The following is a 21,771-nucleotide window of genomic DNA, read 5'->3' as shown; positions in this document are numbered from 1 at the left end:
TTAACTTTCACAGTGATGCATTCATTCTCTCGTTTGTCCTCTGAGCGTAGTTTGGCGCTCAAGCGGAGCTCATCCGCAGTCGAAGCGGCACTCGTGTAATGTGAGTTCCCGTAGCATTGAGCGGCCGCTGCTGCGGGTTTGTCAAGCGGCTGATCCCAAGACAAAGCTTGCTGAACCATGACACTGGGCTACGCATTTGTTGGTGTGGAGCTGCTGATTTGTGATTATGACACGTACAAGTATTTTTAGCAACTTATATCAGAGTTTCAGCCCATAACGAACGACGCGGCCGCTAGGCTGGCATGGTCACATTTGACGCACTATAACTTGTTAGCAACAAAAATAATGCAACGTTTTTTTCTGCACAATGGTAGATGACGTCCTTGACTTCAATCAGAGGGATTTTAAAAAAAATTAAAAATGGCTTTTTTGAGAAAATCATTTTCAAAGTTCGGCGTTTTTGGTAAATCACTTAAGTTTCAGCCCAATTATCAAGTAAAACGGAGCGCGATAAAAGCACGAAAGTTATTTTAAACGCGAGCGAAAGTATCAAAGTTAATATGTACCGATTTTTATTATCCTCACTTTAACTTGCTTGCAGCAATAAATTCCTGAAATTCAGGTATTTTGTGCGATTTGCCAAGTTTGTGATTTTTTTCTTCAAAAGCGCTTCGACAAGCAAGAGAAATAATGGGCTAATAAGATTGTATTTCACTTGTTCTTTAGGAGGAATAAATATTGTGACGAAGGAGTGCACCGTTTTTTTCCCTAGGTGCGCTCAAAAATCAGAAATCGCGAAATTTGCGGAAAAGCGTTTTTTGCGGCCGAAATTTGTATATCTTTTTTCAGGCGAACAAAATTTTTTTTCGCAAAACTAACTGCGAAACCATTGTTCTGGGTGTAATGCCTAGGCCTACAGTAAATTTCATCACAATCGGGAATGGTGACCGGGACCTCGTGTTCGATCTTATCTGGACACACCCAGCAGAAAATGACTGTTGTCGCAGACAGTTGTAAAAAAACGAGGGGCATCATCTTGAATAGGTCGCGAAGCTAACAATTTAAAGCGAATAGGGTGGAAGAAGAGTTTTATCACAGTTGATGTGTGCATTCCAAAGAAATCACTTCATTTAAAAAAAAAATCAAAGAACAGAACCAAGATATGGAGTTTCAAAGCTTCAGCACTTAGCGTGACAGCGGCTAGTTGTGATACATTTTAGCGACTGCATTTCTGTCATTTATGTCTGATGCATGGTTTGAAAATAGGGGCTCCATAAATTTTTTGCATGTTAGTTTCACAAAAGCCTTTCTCTGGTCATCATTGCAGCTTTTACATTTCAACACAGGCAAGCCTGTAATTGCACTGACACTGTGCTGCAGACACTGCTCCATTGGGTTCTGGAGAGCTTTTCTGTCCGACAGCATTGTCTCCACGTATTTCCTCAGTTCATGAAGAACTGTAATGAGTGTCTGGTATTAGAGGCCACCCCTGTCTTGGTGGGAAATCAAGCCAACCACAGCAAAGTTTCCTTTTGCCTTCCTAACTAAAGACGCACAGTTCTCACACGCACTTTTTTCGCTCCCTATGCGAGCTATGGAGCCCCCAACAAGTGCTATGGCTGCCGTATTGGGAGTTGGCAAAAAAGGCTTCGATGACAAGCAAACTTCTCACAGCGTTTGTTGCGCCCTTTTGGTGTTCGCACAGAAAGCTGCTGTGCTGCCCCTCACTTCACTTTCACTAAAAGCCCGGGAAGAGCAGAAGGAAGTAGAGCTGTTGACGTTGCTTCTTTCAGGTGATGCGACTATTCCCGTCTTCAAAATTTTCTCTCGTCCACAAACAGCACTCCTCACATCCATAACGTCATTGCAACTGGCAGTCCTCAGAAATCTAAACAGTGATTCTATTGGATCACTTGAGAATTTTCTTGCGAGTACAAACATGAAGTCACACTCATTCAACAGAAACTTGCATGTTGGAAACTGTGGTGAAAGCTAGGCCATGGCAGGGTTCTTTGGAGATAAAATTTTCGGGTGAACTAGCTTCCTTCAGCATTTCGATGTACTCAAGAAAGACGAGCTCTAGCCAGTCAAGTCTAGGATCTTCTGCGTCTGAAAACTGCCTGGTGTCAGCGTTGGTCTGGTGGATATGCTGCTCACAGTTGCTCACATCCATTAGAATGAACCACCCGTGCACGTTCGTCATAAACTCCACTGTAGGTGCAACATTTGCAAACTTTGTATCACATATGTGCCCTGCTTGGTCCTTCAAGAAGCTCACAGCAGCTGTTACAGGTGGTGAAAAAATTTGTATTGCTGTTCTTACACCCTTCTTCTCAATGTTTGTCGGATATACATGTTTTCTTGTGAGAAAACGGACTGGTTTGACCGAGGAACCTTGCTGCATCCTGTATAGGTCCTTAAGGTAGACATCAGATATTTCCTGTTGACCTTTAATTTGTTGTGACAAGAACTCGGAGCGAATGTTTTTGATAATGTGACTGATAAAAGGATAGAAACACGTACCTTGAAGGGTCAGCTGGGTGGCATATCTTCATTTGAAGATGCCCCTGTGACATCGTCTCCATTGCCGCAACATTGACTATGTGGTTGTCCATTACTAGGCGTACAATGTTGAACCCCACCTCTTCTGTCTTCCTAATAACGTGCTGTACTGTCTTAGCAACCAATTCCTCGGAACACCCCTTCATAAAAAAGTACCCCACAGACCGTCCGACGTGGTTCGGAGCCAAGGACCACATGACGGACTGTAACGACATCACAAAAGCCTACCGCCTGGCTCGCAGGACTTTCCCACTCCCGCACCTGCGGTTGAGCAGAGGCGGTAGTACTGAGACAGCTCCAGACCGGATCGCTACCGAGCCCGGGACTGATGCATCGCATGTACCCCGAGCAGGGCTGGGCAAAGATACTTTGAAATTGTATCGCGATACGATACAAGATACTCAGGCGAAAAGTATTTCAGATACAGATACAAGTTGCTACCGCAGTAAATGTATCCGATACGATACTTGCCGATTGTATCTTAAGATACTTCGATACATTTGCAAATTTGTCATTTTAGATCCAAATAATGTAGCACCAAACGCCAATGCGCAAAAATGTCTGCTTGAAATTTATTGACTGCGACCAACCTTGTTCCATTTGACTGAAGTGTCTGTTGGTATCTTAAAAATTTTGTCCTTCTTGCTCAAAGTACATTAGCTCAATTCCGAAATTACTTACTGGGGTTTGTTTAAGCTGTTTAACAGGACACCTTTTTATAAACTGTGTTGACAGCGGTTCTTGCTTGTTTTTTTTTATGTAATTGATGGGAGTCGCTGCTCAGCTTGCCGACCAGCTAGCGGGTTGCCATCTAATCAGAAGAACTTCAATAAGAAGCCTTGTCACGATGGTGCAAATACCGGCGTTCTACTTGTCCGTAAGCCATCGCTACGCAATACTGAATCCCCGGAAAGGTGTACAACAGCAACAAAGCTAGTAGCGACATTTTTTATGACGCATAGTGTATACGTAGAGGACATAAAACAGGAATGGCTGTTCATATTCTACGTATCTTCTAGTGTAAAGCGTTCGTTATCAATATACTCACTAACGAGGAATTTTTGAACATTTTTTTTCTTCAACGAAAGAACGTGTGCAACCAGGAAACGTCTCAGACGTATTGTATTGTCACGTGGTATAGTGTCGAATATGAAGGCGGCAGTCAAATTGTGGAAACGAAGCTCTTTACTGAGCTAACTTGCGCCAAGAAAACTAAGTAACTGAAAGTACAAGCAAAGCACGCTGCACAGTGATAGCGGCGATCACATTCGTCGGTTGTCGGTAATGTGATCATCGGCGGAACGCGTCGTCTTTCATACATCAGGGATCAAAGTTTCCAGCGTTACCACTGGAGCTCGCGCAAGCTCCCGTTTAAACTAGACTACTCGTGTCCTGCGCGTAATTTTAACAGAACAATTGGAAAAAATTGCGAAGCTTCCGAAACATTGCGGCGCGGCTTGCGCTGAGTGGTGCTAACAGTTTTTTTTTTGGCGGTTTAAACCCAATCACACCAAAATAAATAAATAAATAAATAAATAAATAAATAAATAAGTGCGCATGGCAGTATAGTTGCACAGAGCGACGCAGGACACTACCGCTATTCGCGCTATTGCCACTTACAGCTCCGATGATCTGGCGACTAGTAATACTAAGAAAAATCAGGGAGGCCTAAAAAAGGGAAAAAAATTATAACTAAAAGAGACAGGGGGTTCTGTGTCAAACATTCACAGTGAATAAGTATAGAAACGGGATGCAGGCGGGACCACTATTAGCTGTGCCAATTAAGGATGAAATATCGTAAGCTTACCTGTTAAGGTAAGACAATAGAAAATTAATTGCCTATGCAAAATTGCCTGAATATACTAGTTGGGACGCTCGAGAGAAAAACGGTGCATTTGGTATGTTTCTCGAATCCCCCGTCTAACATCTATAAGATAGTTCCTAATAATTCTATTATTATAATGGAAACTCAATTTCACTAATTTATTAAGCGGTAAAGTAGAATGGTTTGTACGGTATACACTCAAAGCCCGCCGCGGTGGCCTAGTGGATATGGTGCTCGACTAGTGACCCGAAGGTCACAGGGACGAATTCTGGCCGCGGCGGACAAATTTTCGATGGAGGCAAGTATCCTTGGGGCCAGTGTATTTAGGTTTAGGTGCGCGTTGAAAAACCCCAGGTGGTCGAAATTTTCGACGCCCTCCACAACGGCGTCTCTCATAATCATAACGTGGTTTAGGGACGTTAAACCTCAAATATTATTACTGTATACTGAAGGCACGCCCACATAACTATATATTTGCTTTCAAAATCTCCTTGGCAGAACAGTAAGTTCAAGTGAAGTATAAATGTGTAAACAGTAGCAACGCAGACAGTAGCAGTAGCAACAGTAGTGACGCAGACATTTAAAAGTAGCAACAAAGCAGAGAGCTTCTTTTGGCAGCCCTTTACAAAGAAGATAATGCAGCGACAACACCGAAAAAAAGAATAGAAACCTAGGTAATGTATCATATCCAAAAGACGCGCAGATAAGAGAGCGTTTGTGCTAACAATGAAATTATGATTTCAAAAACTATTTGAAAAAAGATAGCAGGAAGAAAAAGATACGGTACACCGAGATATCCTTTGCTAGGTAAAGGCTTGTTCTAATAGATCAAGCATCGGTATCGGTGTAGCTACAGTTCTTAAAACATTATCTGCATATAAGCCAATGTCATCATATGTAAGGCAAACTTACATCCACGAAGTCCTTTAAGTCGATGGTGTGTGAAAGCCATGAGACGCGAAGCAACTCCGTTCTCGCATTCTTCAGATTTCGTAACGAAGCACCACGCAAGAGAATCTTCAATAACGACCCGAAAGCGGCATAAGAATTTCCGTGACAGACGCTGCGATCATTAGAGTGCGCGGCGCAGGACCGTTGCTAAGAACAAGTGTCATGGAACTGACACAAATAAAACGAAAAAAAAATCGAAAAAAAAAAAACAACAAGAACTACGTGGGCTGGGCGTAGACGTTCGCGCGCGTGTTTGTGTCGAGACTGCGCGAGCGCTGCCACTTGACTCTGTTCCACCAATAGGGACGCGCAGACCTCATCACCTGCCCTCACTAGAGGACTCTGGCAGGAAGATAAATTTATGTCGCTGCCCTTAGTTTTATTCAGGTGTCTTAGTGGCGCCAGTACCAGCTTCCGAAGCGGACTTCAGCCAGCGATAATTGTTTCGCGCGGTGGTGTTCCGATAGCAGTATCTTGTATCTTAAGATACACGATACATTATCGAATGTATCGGAAATACAGATACAGATACTCGTTTTGCGAGACGTATCGCGATACAGATACAAGATACCCAAAGAGTATCTAAGATAGTATCTAAGATATATGTATCTTTGATACTGCCCAGCACTGACCCCGAGGCATACCCGACCGACAAGTGCAAGGTCTGCCGGAGGGAGACGACGGACCACACGCAGATCTTGTGGGACTGCATCAAACACCCAGAGGAAGCGAGATCAAGAATGATCCCGTCGCGGCTCGAGTAAGCCGCGAAGAGCTACGACCAGGACCAACAGCTCTGGGCCGCTCGCTCAAAAGGCAGGGACCCAGCGAGCCGGCAACGGTGAGCGACCCCCCCCCGCTGGCAACCCCGAAGACGACGTGGACCCTCATCGGGGCACGCGAGCGCCCAACTGCAGGCACAAATAAAGTTTGTTCCAAGCCAATCCAATCGCACTGGAATCTTAAAGCTTGCATGTAGTCCACATAGCAAGAAGCACAAGAGGAAATTTGCAAGCTGACTCTTATCAGATGCTGGCAAAAGATGATTGAGGTCGGCACTCAAGTCATTGTCTCAAGCTTCTGTCGAATGCGCATTTCATCTACCACGAGGCTACATAGTTTTGATTGAGGTGTTGTGAGACATTCCAGCTGTGCACTCGGCCTTCTCATATGTTCATAAGATTTTGCTGAGAGGTGGCGCAAAATAGTACATTGCCTAATAGTCGTTTCTGACCATATAGGCTTCTTAGCCCTATAATTAATCACTTGATCCAAAATAATTTTGGCCTTCATGCACGCAAGCTCACTCTTTGATGACATGAAGAAATTTGCTGACGTGGCACTGCTCCTTCAATCGTTTAAGCTCCTTCTTGTACGCGTCAACTGTTGAACGCAACCTCTCATTCTGTGCCTTTAAGGCCTTTTCTTTCTCACGCCACGTTTTGCTCTGCAAAAAAGCCGCTGATGAACTTCACTCGTTGGTCTGCGTGCCAAACGACCTCATGGCGTATGCGGTCTGGCCAGGATGTAGCAGTCTCTCTGCACTACTTGGATCAGACCTCTCATCAGAATTTTCGCTGGCACGGGACGTGCAGCATTGTTGCATGAAGTCCCAAGAGGCGATGCTGCTGTTGTCAGGCACGGGCACATACATGCAATCAACCAACAACGTTGAGTCAGACACATTCTGCTGCGTTGAACGAACACGAGTGAGGGTTCTTGGACATGGCATTTGAAGCTGATTTCGTTGGTGAACATTCACGTTTCCTTTCCTTCTTTGCAATGGTTCCCTCACCTCGCGGCTTCGACGGTGCTGGCCTGAGGTAAGAAGGGTATTAGGGGAAAACACTGGTCACAGTACCTGGCTTCAACATGCGTCTCCTGGTGTCTTCGCGAAAGTCCGCATCGAAAAAATGAAGGCTGCAGACAGCTGAGTAGTTGGATGTAGAATTTGGCTGCCAGTTCTTTCTTGATATAACTTTGAGCCATTGTTCCCGGAGTGTTGCATCTGCAGGCATCTCGTGGAACGAAACACCAGGCTGCTTCTTGCGCTGGCTTGAGGTGCAATAGGGCATGCAGCAGTACTGCATGGCTGGGCTTCAGCTGCGGTTATTAGATCGAGCTCCGAAGAGGCAAGACGCACGATAAAAAGCAGCACGGGGCGCCCTGAGAAAAAATTAGCAACAGCATTAGTGCTCACTCCGAACGGGCTACCGCAATGACTGCGCGGGTGCTCGCCGTGCCAGCGGAGCGCACGATAGTGTCAGAACACAGCAACACGGCGGTGGCGCACATAGATGGGAAAGGGTTGCGTGGAGGAATCGGCGCCAGGCATCTCAACTTATAGGAGGCATTGGACTGTCATCTCCTCCTTGCTCCCGCAGACCCTGCAAAGTGGCTCTTGTTCGTCTGGATCGGCGTCAAAGTGTCTCCGGTAGTACAGTGTGCGAAGCGCTCCTGCCCGAGCATCAAATAACAGCGTACTGCCGACACTGTTATCGTACAGTGGCTCCGCGGAGATTTCGGCCTTGTGTGCGCAGTACAGTGCCATTGTGGTCTTTCTCTGCGCATTCGCACACCACTGGGCATTCTCCGCTTGGCATACTAGGGTCCGCACGGCAGTCTTGCGCTCGGCGGCCTCAACGTCCTCGATGCGTGCCAGGAAGCCATATTTTCGGCGCAGGGTTTGCACACAGGTGTTGCACACGGGTGTGTCCGGATGCCAATGATATTTATGTATCGGAAGAGCTTCCAGGCCTACCTAGTATCGTCCATGGTGCGGAGGCGCACCTCATAGGCGATTTTGCTCTGAACTTCACGGGCCTCAAATGCCAACCATCCCATGTCTCCCTGAAGCGCCTCTACAGCAGCTCGCTTGTGGCAGCCAAACACTAGCCTGCCTACCGCGCGCTGTCCACGTTCGAGCCACTCTCTTGTATTAACGGAAAGGCACAGGATGGCGTTTGCGAAAGTCAGCCCCAATATATGTACGGATTTCCAGAGGTCATGCACAAGCACATAGCGGTTGCATCCCCATAGACACTGCCGTCGTAAGACGTTGCACGCACGGGTTGATGCTGTCTTCAAATGCTTCTCATGCACATTGTGTATGTCACCTTCCACTGTTAGTGTCACTCCAAGGTACCGGTATTGTACACAGCCAGAAGTGGTGCCATCTATTGATGGGTTGTTTAGATGCATTTAACTAAGGGCACCTAGTGTCACCCTTCCACACTACATCTATTCCTCCCTAAATATATAGTACATCTTTGCACAGAATATTTACACAAAAGCAGTCATTGTTCTTATCATGATACATAGTCCTGTAACCTTGCAGGTGGTCTTCAATCTCTTGTGGACTATCATGGTGCCTCGGCTGCGTTCAACCTCAGATCCATTTGGTAGCGTGTCAGGGTCTTTGGGTTGAGCGAAACTGAAGCTCGGAAGTATGGAAAATGAGAACAGGCAGGGTTAGTTGCACTGCTACAAAACTTATTTACATAATGAAAAATAAGAGCCAAAGGTCAAGGTAGGAAGAATTCAGCGATGAGTAACTAGATAAGCCTTGTTTCCAGGGCCCAGAGCATCCTTCCTTACTCCACACCATCATTAATATGCCTTCGTTCCTGACAGTAGCCAATCACACCCAGGACACAAACCCACCAGAACAACACCCAATCAAGGACATTGCAGCTGCACTGGCATCATGCTCTTGTTTCATGAGGCACACACGCTCAACATGGCCGACCCTTCTGCACAAATGGCACTGTGCAGCTTAGAAACGGCAACTTTCACTATTATGCAAACCACTGCACCCATAGCATGGGTTCATTTTCCGTGCTGACGTTTGTCATGTTCGTTAGGCCTCACTCCACAATTCCGCGACACTCACGTCCGACCACACACCGTCCGTGCTTCACACACCGCAGCCCACAGGTCAGATGTCCGCAGTTGTCACCACGCCCAGGGAGCGCTACATACCCCCATCACTACCAATGGATGTCCTCACAGCCCGTCCCCCCCTTGAAGCTTGAAGCTCCCCGCTGACCATGGAGGATGGTATCCGACGAGTTGGTCGGCATGGGCCTCGCCACAAGCTTTCCCAGTCTGCGGGTGGACGAGCTTGAAAGTATTTGCACCGACACGTCTGTAGATCTTAAATGGACCATTTCGCCTTGGTGCCAGCTTCGATGAGATGCCTCTTGCAGCGTCACTGAGTATGTGGGTTTCCTGCAGGACAAGGTCGCCTTCCGCGAATGTCGTGGCTAGGCGTCGCTGGTCGTAGTGCTGCTTCTGGGCATGCCAAGCATGTTGCTGATGCTGCAATGCAGCATCCATGACCTCTGCCAAATGGGACTGAAGTTCTGCTGCGAATGCGTGAGATGATGATACAGCAGGCTCAGCATCTTGCTTGTCTTCGGTGGGTTGCCAGAGTGTTCGGAGTTCATGGCCATAGCAGAGGAGGGCTGGAGTGTATCCAGTAGCAGCACTTACGGCAGTTCGCATTGCAAAAGCAATCTCTGAAATGAGTTGGTCCCAGTTTTTGTGCTCATTGCAGTATGCACAAAGGCACTGCCTCATGGTGCCATTGTGCCGCTCGACCATCTGTCCGGCTGGCCTGTAAGGCACCTCCGAGATGCTCCATCGCCTAAGCAGGTTCTTCCATAATTTACTAACAAAGGGCTTCCCGTTATCGCTAGAAATAGCAATAGGTACCCCATGTCTGCAGATGAACTCTTCCACACGGCTGGCTATCTGCTCTGTTGTTGCTGCACGAAGAGGGAAGAGCTCAATGAATTTGGTGAATTTGTTAACAATGACCAGCAGGTGCTTGTGCCCCCGAGGGCTGGTAGGTAACGACCCCATCAAGTCAATACTAAGTTCTTCCATTGGTGCTGCAGGCCATTGGCTTGCCATAAATCCTTGAGGTTTTCAACACTGTGCTTTCGTCCTTTGACAGACTGAGCAACTGCGGACATACTTCGATATGTCATTGCTCATGCCCAACCACACAAACTTGTCTCTGATGCACTCAAGGAGGTTTAAAAAAAACTTCTGGAGTGGAGATCCCCTATACGCGCCCACGCGAGCGGGTGAAGCCTGGGAAACCAGTTGGCAGCCATCTTGCTCCAGGCAAGAGGCAGTGCAGCTTGAGAGCGGACAGCGTAATTGTGAGGTTCCGCGGGGGCGTTTCAGCGTGAGATCGGGATAGTTAGTGTCAATTATATGGCCAGATTTTTTTGTTGTCCTGCAAGATTGAAGAAGGCAGTTTTTTACGCCATAACACATGGGCTGAAGCGTGCCTGATAACACGTAGAATTCGCTTCCAGCATTCCCGAAATGAAGCACATGGAGGAGTTTATTCTGCCCCGGCTTTTATACAATTTCAAAAGAAAAAAAGCATATACAATGTGGTTTATACGTGAATCGATAAAGCAACAAATCCAAAATACCTTCAAAATGCATCATAATACACACAGTCATCAAACTAGCCGTATGAAACGCGCGCCCTTGAAAACTCAACACAGCAAAAGAAGAGATACGAAAGCAGATTGAGTAGCTGACTGCAGCCCTTGTTTACACTCGTTTACAATTTTTGAAAGATAACAGTGCTTGTCACCCGCGTTCTTACTCCGTCTGGGAGTTTTAATCTTAGCGAACCTTTGGCACATTCAGCGTTTTTATCTACGAACCTATCTACCTAGCCACCTACGCCGGAGTGCTCTCATGATCGCCTCCTTAACTTTGTGTAGACCAAAATCGGCATGGGAGGGTAAGAGGATTTGACGAATATGGCTGTTGTACCGTGACTTGATTAACGGGAAAATCCTGTCGCATGCGTCGTCAAACCCTTTCCTCCAGACACATGTGGCAAATATAGCCGTTTACTACTGGCCGCAGTGTACGGGTACGCGCCACATGTGATTGACAGTTTATATCTAGCAACAGCAAAAAGAGACATTAGTAATTTAAGTGCGAGAGCATTAGGAAAAACGCAATACAGCAATTCTGCGCCCATTTTAATAATTTTTTGAAAATTTTACGAATGCTGTAAACACAATACAGCTGCATCACATGGCTGGATAGTTGCCAGTAAACATGCCAAAAAAAAAGAGAGAGATCGATGACTGTTTAGTTTTGAAAGGAGGAGGCACAAACAGAGAAATGTGTGAGATGACTCATGTTCATGCACATGCAGATTGGTGATGCGGTCCAAGTAAAAATGCATGCTTGCACTTATTTGGAAGGGTAAACAAAGGACATTCATTAGGGATGTGCAAATATTCGAGTTTCGAATTTGAATCGAATAGTTCCTAATCGAATAATTCGATCCGACTTTCGAATAGCTAGTATTTGAAGTTTCGAATAATTCGACAGGACGAATATCTAAAACGCGACAAAGGCCAATGGTACAACTTGGTTGGGGTGGGGTGGCTAAAACTAGCTAATGGCACCTTTCGTTAAACTTTCACTGACATCCTGGTTCAAAAGCGAGCGCATGTTGGTCTTAAAGGAGATTGTCATTTCCGCATGTAGAAAAACACGAGAAAACTGTCAAGTCCTTCACAGCTTCGCTCCCGAAACGAAGGCATGGACTTCTTGCGTACTTCGGTCGTACATTGACACGGACATGTAGTGGCAGACATGTAGTCAGGCATTTTAAGGCGCTGAAAGCGCCTTAAAATGACCTGACTTTGGCCTGCCAAACCCTCAGTGATTGGCCTTGTATATAAAAATTTGTTCACGCTGAGCACTTGCCACTGCCGCACCGCAACGCTCGTTCGGAAACTCCCATCATTCCGGCGCAATGTTAAAACGCTGCTGTGAATGGGCGCCCGAAGACTTTTGGGGCCAGAGCACCCATGGCGATGAAGAACAACATTACCGTTGTCAGATTAGTCGTATTGTGCAACCATAGAGGGAAGAAAAAGCTACCTACCGTACCCCCCTCTATTAGCCGTTAGGAGGCTAGGAGTGGCACTGCTGACTGGAATGGCGGCTCTTTTATCAACATGCTTGCACGCCCATAAAAACCTAAACAAAAGCCACTCCCAAACAAGTGCGTAATGAAGCGGTCGGCACACTGTAGCGTTCCTAATTTTTCCTTTGACTTGCCGTAACCGGCAGTGCATTATTAGTGCATTCGGCAAGCATTATCAAATCATGAATGGTAGTCTACCACTATCCCTCAAGAGGAAGGTATATAACAGCTGCATCTTACCGGTACTTGCCTACGGAGCAGAAACCTGGAGACTTACAAAGAGGGTTCAACTTAAATTGAGGATGACACAGCGAGCGATGGAAAGGAAAATGATAGGTGTAACCTTAAGAGACAGGAAGAGAACAGAGTGGGTCAGGGAACAAACGGGGGTTAAGGATATCATAGTTGAAATCAAGAGGAAGAAATGGATATGGGCCGGGCACGTAGCACGCTGGCAGGATAACCGGTGGTCATTAAGGGTAACTGAATGGATTCCAAGAGATGGCAAACGCGTGAGGGGGAGACAGGAAATTAGGTGGGTAGATGAGATTAAGAAGTTTGTAGGTGTAACGTGGCAGCAGAAAGCACAGGACCGGGTTGATTGGCGGAACATGGGAGAGGCCTTTACCCTGCAGTGGGCGTAGACAGGCTGATGATGATGATGATGAACCGGCAGTACACGTTTCGCATAAATATACTATTCGATATTCAATATTTTTGGTCACTACTCAGCATTATTCGATTCGAGTTCGATTCGAGGTGAAATTTCACTATTTGCACACCCCTAACATTCATTTGTGAAAGTTTTTGGAGTGATTTTTTATTTAAGCGAGGAAAACATTTTTATGTTGAGCATCCACCGCGTCCCTGTGTGCTGGCTTGTAAGTGCGTATCAGTGCACCACGGAGTTCCTTGGTGAAACAGAACGATGTGGCGACTACGCGAGTGGTAAGAGCATATGGTGCTTTGCGTTTTTTCACGTTTTTACATGCATTCGCCGGCTTTCCGCAGTGCCGCCAACAGTGTTTAAAGCACATAACAAACGCTGGGAATGCACTTCTTGTTCTCTTTTTAAATTTTCAGCTAGCTTAAACATGACTCGCGTCAATCGTGTATCGGGCCAGACTGTTGCTTCTGTATCTTACGCTTGGTTCTTCGGCAGAGGTGAGCTTTGTTCCGGGGATAACGTTCCCGACAGTGTGCGCAGCATTCGCTGGTCGTTTTTCAGCTGCATCTATTGCAGGCACTTAACATAAGCATTGCGAATGGTTAGTACACTGCTTCATTGTCATACTTTACACAAAGCCTGTACAACGGAAAGTGAAAACTGTGTATATCTAAAATTTCAGTGCCGCCTTTTAAATGTTTTGCGTATTTTGCCCATGGCTGGACACTGTGGGCTCCTCCAGACCACCAACAGTGTTCTGTGTCTTTGCTTTTCGGTGTGTGTTGACCCCCGAGGCAACCAAGATGGTGTCATTGTTTCTTCATGGCTGCTCTTTTTGAGGTCCAGTTTCCTGATCTTGTTGACTGCAGTGATCAAGCACTCCTTGCGGTGAATCTGTGGTCGCGGATGAGCCACCGCATTCACCAGTCTCTGCCAGTTTGTGTAGGTCCGTGATGAACACTTCGATCGGCTTATTGTGTTGTTGAACACAACTTAATCTTGCCCTCTCTCCAATTATGTTCGTGCATGGTATGAAGTGCTTTTAGAACTTGCCCTTAACAGTAGCATAGTTCACCATCACTGCACTTGCAATTCACTGGTCCTGGAAATGAAGCTTTGCGGGCAGCTTGACGGTGAAGCAATTGGAAGTTCCCGCCATTTCTATTCTTCATTGCAATGGCCCTTAATGCACCACCTATGGCATATCCTTTCCTTTCATCAGGCCTGCTGAAAGCTGATGGATGTTCACTGCTTGGTCGCTTCTTGTCTTGTGTGGCCCACTGCACCATTCACTTCAGCACTTCCACCATGTCATGACCGAGCGTCATTATGCAAGTGACGGCACTCAACTCGCATCATAGGAAAGAACCCTTTATTCCCACGTGGTCGGTCGGTGACACTTGAGCAGTACACACACAGAACACCTAATGAGGAGGAAAACTATCCTTGACAGTGCAACAAAAATAATGGTAATGCTAGTGATGTTATGAACTAAAGTAAACGACCAAAAGATGGCACTGTATAAACAAACGGGTGCTGTGCATTATGGCTGCCATTCATGGTTCCTGGCTGCTTTGCCTTGTGCTCCTGCTGGGTATAAAATGAATTCCAACGCAAATACAAGAAAAACGTTTCACATTCACAGTGCCACTGTGGAAAATATCAAAACATTGATTATGAACACATGGACAAAAAGTGTAAGTGGACAACAAACACTTGGGAACCTTGGATCTTTTATGCTTTTTGCTCAAAACAATTATAAAACAGTATATGAGCACACAAGTAAGTCTTGAATTGTCAAGTCAATTTATGCACTGGACTTCCGAGCCTGTCTTAATTCTCTGTTTAAATTTCCAATACGAGAGAACTTTAATGTAGGCTGCTAGTCACCTCCATGACAGTATGCAGCAATTTCTCTGATACCCCTTTCAAGTGTGCAGCAGTGCCTCTTTGAATTGAAAAGGCTTTCTCCAGTTTTCTGACAAATTTCTGACACCATTAAATTTCCTCAAGTCTTGTCCTGCACCTCGACTGCTCTAAACATGTAGATTTGGTTGGGTGAAGACAGATCTTGGCTTTTATCTTTTACTAGGTCTTTACATAGTGGCTTTTTCAGAAATGCTTGTAGTAGTAAGTATTCCAACACATAACAAACTACGTTCGATCCTAGTACATCTGCTTAATCTTCTGTGCCTTCAGTGTCTGAAGGGTTTGAGCTAAAGGTCTCAGTCACAGCAGGGCTTTCTTGATAGAGTCTTAATTTCTTTAGCTCGCCTAGAAGAACGGCCTTACCTGCTTTACAGTTGCTGCCATCTGAAAGTTGAAAAGCTTCCTGGCAAGTATGCGCCCGGGACCAACAGTGAACTAAAATGTGTTTGGAGTCATGTTACAGCCATGCTGCTGCCAAACGATCCCAAACAGCTCTTTAAGGGATCCTGATTTAGACGAGTGAACGAAAATTTGAATTCACAGGATTACGGCAGGTCTGCCCACAACATACAAATCGCTTTAACCCTTTGTTGCATGGCAAAAGCCTACGCATGTAAACAGTGCTTACTTTTGGTTTTCTATTATTGTGCATTCAGAAAAAGCAGTGAAAAAAATCTTGTTGAAGTCAAACCTTTGGTTCTTTGGTTCATAAGATACAGAATGTCCACTACAGTGGACAACATGAACATCAGCTTCGATTAGTGAAAGTGGCGAGAGTTTTTTTTTTTTTCAGCCGTCGTGCTCCCTTCCCCGAACTCATGTATGCATGAACACAAAACGTTACACAATGACGTATACATTTGACGTATACACAATTGACATATACATACATATGCCCAAGAACACTTCCGTTTCATTTTGTGATATCATTTTCATTCTAGGGAGATTGCACATTCTGTAGCGGTTTGACTCAAACGACAGAAGGTGTACAGTTGATGTGACATCGTTGATAGCAGTGACACTGACGATAATGATGCATACACTGAAAGGAAAAGGAAAAAACAATCACTTTCGGAGTCAACGCACAAGTACACTTTACACTTTCCCAAGGATATGTAGTCTTGCACCTGCAGTTGCTCATCTCACATCTTTGAGCAGTAGATGCTTGCTGACGGAGAAAATAACTGAAATTGTCATAACGCACGTCTGCAGAAACCGAACTTGCTTTGGCAGGTGGCCTTTGTTTCACTGTGGCAGAATCTGCTGGCAATTCCGCAGAAGGATCGACTTCTTCAGCTGTGGTCCTTGATTCAGCTTTTATCAGCCCAATTGCCACCGAAAGTTTGAAGTGGCTGAGTCGCATGTTGCATTCTCCTGAGACTACGGTAAAAAATCCATGCATTCACAATGGCCAGATCTGTCAGATGAAAAATAATACGTTTGTGCCATTTTTTGGTCTTCAGGTGCGTTCGGTACATTGAAAGTATCATGTCGTACACGTCAATGCTGGGCATGTTTTCATTCTACCTTGCGATTAGGGCAGGGCATTCTATCTCAACATGTTTCGTGTTCTTTCGGTCGAACCGCTTCACCTTTACAAGTGGGTGAATCCCATATACATTGGACCCTATTACAACAAGCCTGTTGTTGTACCATTCACACACCATGATGTTGTGGTCCCTATCGACTTTGTAGTCATAAGAACCTCTACGCTGCTTTTTTAACTTTTTCTCGGACATCAGGGGACATTTGGCCGTTCTATTCTTCCGCATGGTACATGTCACATGCAATCCCTTGTCATTCTGGAGATGAAAAAAAGTTATTGAAAAAAAGGAAAGTACCCGAAGGTACATTTCTGGCAAGGCGCAGCACCACGCATCCTGACGTGCCAATTGTCATTGGTGCATCAGGTGGGTCTGACTTCAAATTGTTTCCATGAAACTCGATTTCATGAACGTATCCAGACTGACCAGCCCTGACTCATACCTTCTGGCCCCATTTTTTTGGCTTCTTCACCATGTAGACTTTCAGCGGGTGCCTCCCTTTGGAAGGGATAATTTGTTCGTCTAACGCATGGCACGTCCCTTATTCAGCCAAACTACTGAATGTCACATTCGGTTTCTCAACCATGGGACGGACCTTCTTAAGACGATCAAAGTCATCATTGCTGCTCTTCTATTCTAGAGCAGGATCATTGAGGTGAAGAACAGTGTTTCCTCCCATCGATTTAGAGTCGTGGCATCAGCGACCATGTCTTGCCTTGTGTTGGACGACCAATATGAGCGCCTCAACGAGATATCCACAATCGACGTATACATATATATGCTCAAGAACACTTCCATCTCATTTTGTGATATTTTCATTCTAGGGTGATTGCACATTCTGTAGCGATTTGACTCAAATGTCAGAAGGTATACTACAGTTGGTGTGACGTTGATAGCAGTGACACTGATGATAATGACGCGGACACTGACAGCGATGCCAAGAAACAGCTTGTGACTACGAATGCTTCTTCTATCGCATGCGTACAATAACACATACCAAATCATAATTTCATCGGAGTTATTAAAAAAAGAAAGTAAAGAAGAACGTGACTTACCCACCAGAGCAGGAGTCTGCCACCTTAAACAAGAGTGCAGGAAACAAGAGTGGCGCCATCTAGTGCGGCAAATGAAAACCATTTTTGTCCACTGTAGTTATCAATATGCCCATGTGCATCTCCGAGGCGCCGCAGCTGCTCCAAAAATTACAGATTTTTGTCCACTATCATGGACAGCATGCAACAAAGGATTAACCCTTTGTTGCATGCTCTCCACAATAGTGGACAAAAATCACCTGCCAACACTGAATGATTCTTGGTTGCCGAGGTGCCTTGAACTTCCAAGGTTGAATCCATGAGATACAAGAAATCTAAGTGCCCTTTAGAAGTGCTAATTGCATACCCAATTTTTACCTCTGTTGTTTTGACACAGGAACTGTTTAATGAATCAAATGATGGATAGATTCTTTTCATCAAGTTCAGCTGCAGTTGTGGCTTCTGGTGGAAGAACATTAAATGCTAAATATTTTTCTACTGCTAGATAGATACTTTTGCTGAGTGCCTCAGAGGCCCATTTTACTTTCATAATACCAAATACACTTTTGTAGATGTGCTTATTAGTCAGTTTGGGTAGATATTATAAGTTCAGGTGATATGTCGATTCATACAAGCTTTTAATGTACCACCAGGAAGCAACCATATCGCCAATGGAGAGGTCATGCTTCCTTAGACTGTTCCTGGTACATTTGAACAGGTGAGGGGGAGTCAAAAATGAAGGACCTTCTCATTATCAGTGATAAAGACCTTTCAGGACTCACACCTAGTGTCCTTGCTGTAGCACGATTGCTTCCTCCCTGGTCATAAACCAGTGCTTTCATGAAGAGGCAATATGCCTTCAGCTAACTGATGAGCTTTTTTAGCAACATTGAAAGGAGCGAACTGCCATCTCCAGTCAAAAATGCTACTGGGTGAATCCATTTCATCGCTATACCAGAGACTGACACAGGCACTTCAGTGTTTGCTACGCCATTCGTTCCTTTTTTAGCATTAGCGACAAGTCTGTGTATGATGTCTTCCTTGGGGTTCCACTGCAGATTTTTTTTCAATGAAATTTCATCAAAGATCATGCAACAAGTGCAGTCTTGAATCTCTCCATTTTTGTCTTTTGTTTAATCAACTTCATAATCTGAAGCAGAACTCCCGTCTCTATATTTATAGTTGACAACTATACCTTTAAGGACTTTCCTGTGGGAAAGCTCAGTACTTCTCTTAGGTATCTATATGCCTTAGGGATCGTGAAATAAAGACTGAAGGCAAATTGTCGAAATAGCATTTGGCCATCGTCTCCCATGTTTTTGCAGTGGTTGTAAATTGCATCTTCACTCACAGTGTCCAAGAAATATTTGTTCGGATACCTTGCTGCTTCACAAAGAAGCTGTGCATGAGGTGAGTGCGATTTGTCTTTCAAGCATTTTAAGTCATGTGAAGGCAAATTGTCGAAATTTTATTTAGCCATTGTCTCCCATGTTCTTGCAGTGGTTGTAGATGCATTTGCACTCTCAGTGTCCGCAAAATATTTGTTCAACTGCTTCGCAAAATAGCTGTGCACAAAGTGCAACAAGTATTTTAAGTGTTTTAAGTCTTGAAAAGTAAGGACTGAAGGCAAATTGTTGAAATTGTGTTTGGCCATTGTCTCCCATGTTTTTGCAGTGGTTGTAGAAGCATTTGCACTCTCAGAGTGTCCAAGAAATCTTCGTTCAGATACCTCGTTGCTTCACAAAGAAGCTGTGCACGAGCTCTTTTAAGCATTTTAAGTCTTGTGAAATAAAGACTGAAGGCAAATTGTTATTTTTGTAGCGGTTGTAGATGCATTGGCCCTCTCACACTGTCCAAGAAATTTTTGGTCACATACCTTGCTGCTTCACAAAGATGCTGTGCATGAGGTCTTTTAAGCATTTTAAGTCTTGTGAAATAAAGACTGAAGGCAAATTGTTGAAATTATATTTGGCCATTGTCTCCTATATTTTTGCAGTGGTTGTAGATGCATTGGCCCTCTCACACTGTCCAAGAAATTTTTGCTCGCATACCTTGCTGCTTCACAAAGAAGCTGTGCACGAGCACCTTTAAGCATTTTAAGTCTTGTGAAATATATACTGAAGGCAAATTGTTGAAATTGTATTTGGCCATTGTCTCCTATATTTTTGTAGTGGTTGTAGATGCATTGCCCCTCTCACACTGTCCAAGAAATTTTTGTTCACATACCTTGCTGCATCACAAAAAAGCTGTGCATGCTCTTTTAAGCATTTTAAGTGTTGTGAAATAAAGACTGAAAGCAAATTGTTAAATTTGTATTTGGCCATTGTCTCCTATATTTTTGCAGTGATTGTAGATGCATTGGCCCTCTCACACTGTCCAAGAAATTTTTGGTCACATACCTTGCTGCTTCACAAAGAAGCTGTGCACGAGCACCTTTAAGCATTTTAAGTCTTGTGAAATATATACTGAAGGCAAATTGTTGAAATTGTATTTGGCCATTGTCTCCTATATTTTTGTAGTGGTTGTAGATGCATTGCCCCTCTCACACTGTCCAAGAAATTTTTGTTCACATACCTTGCTGCATCACAAAAAAGCTGTGCATGCTCTTTTAAGCATTTTAAGTGTTGTGAAATAAAGACTGAAAGCAAATTGTTAAATTTGTATTTGGCCATTGTCTCCTATATTTTTGCAGTGATTGTAGATGCATTGGCCCTCTCACGCTGTGCAAGAAATTTTTGTTCACATACCTTGCTACTTCACAAAGAATCTGTGCATGAGGTGCACTTGTTCTTTTAGCGTTTTAATCTTGCAATTTGATGAAGGCAGGAATTCGTGTGGTAGCACTGAAGCCGCTTCAAGGGATGTGGACTGAGCACCTTTCAGGTGTTGGCTTGAGGTGTTTCTGGAAAATTAAAAAGCAACATCACTAATGTTCACGCCATCTGTTAAAATGGTTTTAATGAATGCGGTGCAATAAAAACACATTCATTTATATGCTGATGCAGTGTATCGTTTCCTGCAATTTTTATGTATAAAATTTACCCAATTTGCAAGTTATGCCCAAATGATAACACCAGATGATGCTAATGCAAAAGACTAATTTGGTGCCTTCTGCATGTCATGAGGAAAAAAACTAGCAAAGGCAGAATTTATCTTTTGTCACACACCAATTGTAAATGAACTGGCCTGAAGTAGGCATGGTACATACCAAAAGATTAAAACAAAAGAGCATTTAGTAAATGAGAGAATCTGTTAAGCATAATCAGTTGCTTCATTAAGAAGTTCTAGGGCCAATATTATATATACTGAGGTTGTATGGAGGAACATTCTTTTGTTTCGCAGAATGAAGACATTCTTACTGGCATGCTATGTAAGCAGCCACTTTAAATCTAAGGAAAGAAACCTTAGCTTGGAAATGGGAAGGAAACCTACTCTGTGTAGATGTTGCTGTTGCAAATGGCTGCTGTGCCCCCAGGGATGCTTGATCTTGTGGTGTTGATGGCGACATTTTGAGAGGCACGGCATATCTACACAAATGTTTGAGCAGGAGCACAGGCATTGTATTTTATTTTTGGAAAGCACTAACACACCGGTCTCAAGTCTTCATGCCAACAGCTCTGGGGAGCAGTTGGGCAAGTCCTGGTGCTCTAAAAGAAGACATTAATACATTGGTTGCATATCTGCTTTAGAAACAACACGTCACATGAAATGCAGAGCTTCAGTCAAGCAGGCAATGAAACTTGCCATCCACGTTAACAGCTGCTGCAAGTCCAGATGTGAATGAGTGTGGTGTGAACACCTGGATCCTGGCTTTTTGTGCACCTTCATTTGATATAGGCTGGGAAAGTGTAATGAATGCTTTTAGTAATTACCAATACAAAGTTAGTGTGTGTGAGCACAGGTGCCACAGGTGACTGCGATGCATTGATTCTGATGAGATGTCTAGCATTGACGTGACCATGGAATAAATAAATAAGCTGATTAGTAACATTGTTGACAGAATGTACACTAACTACATCTAGCTAGTGCGCTGTATTTTATGATGATATGAAATTCATCAAGTATACCACGAAAAGTACTACCACTCATGTTTGTCCTAGCAGGGAGGTCTGATGATGCAGGGCATGCTAAATGAATGGACTTGGTTCTTGTTGCGTGTCACATTGCTAGAAACTTGCGTGCATGTATCTTGTAGAAGTTATATTTTGACCCTGAAAGTTGGGGAAAAGGTGCTTGAAGCCAAAACAGCTGTGCCTGTACCTACAATTCACAGAAAATCC

The 21,771-nt window shown here is 44.4% G+C and overlaps 2 protein-coding genes and 1 long non-coding RNA gene across 4 annotated transcripts in view; 1 reads left to right on the top strand and 2 right to left on the bottom strand.

Annotated features, from left to right (window-relative positions):
• Positions 1–9,343: 9,343 nt before the first annotated feature.
• LOC119397261 (uncharacterized) lies at positions 9,344–10,204 on the bottom strand. The gene has a single exon (XM_037664692.1). The coding sequence runs from the start codon at positions 10,202–10,204 to the stop codon at positions 9,344–9,346; it is 861 nt and encodes a 286-aa protein (XP_037520620.1).
• A 3,045-nt stretch (positions 10,205–13,249) lies between these two features.
• LOC119395776 (solute carrier family 41 member 1) overlaps positions 13,250–21,771 on the top strand; it is a 61,398-nt gene continuing 52,876 nt past the window's right edge. Inside the window, exon 1 of the mRNA XM_037662783.2 lies at positions 13,250–13,268. The gene's annotated coding sequence lies outside the window, so the exon portion shown is untranslated. The remainder of the gene's footprint in view (positions 13,269–21,771) is intronic.
• Positions 19,080–20,301, bottom strand: LOC125758966 (uncharacterized). Of its 2 annotated transcripts, none has more exons than XR_007416505.1 (4): positions 20,239–20,301; positions 19,891–20,065; positions 19,543–19,717; positions 19,080–19,220 (listed from the first exon to the last, which is right to left on the bottom strand). It is a non-coding gene; the product is annotated as an uncharacterized LOC125758966 (long non-coding RNA). The 2 variants fall into 2 exon arrangements; XR_007416504.1 differs by lacking the exon at positions 19,080–19,220 and adding an exon at positions 19,322–19,367.

This window comes from Rhipicephalus sanguineus, chromosome 6 (genome assembly GCF_013339695.2).
Source record: "Rhipicephalus sanguineus isolate Rsan-2018 chromosome 6, BIME_Rsan_1.4, whole genome shotgun sequence".
Lineage (NCBI taxonomy): Eukaryota > Metazoa > Arthropoda > Arachnida > Ixodida > Ixodidae > Rhipicephalus > Rhipicephalus sanguineus.
This window is presented reverse-complemented; position numbering and strand designations above follow the sequence as displayed.

Excerpts from the sequence above, each read along its gene's own strand:
- LOC119397261 (XM_037664692.1), bottom strand. The coding sequence starts at position 10,204 with ATGGGGTCGTTACCTACCAGCCCTCGGGGGCACAAGCACCTGCTGGTC.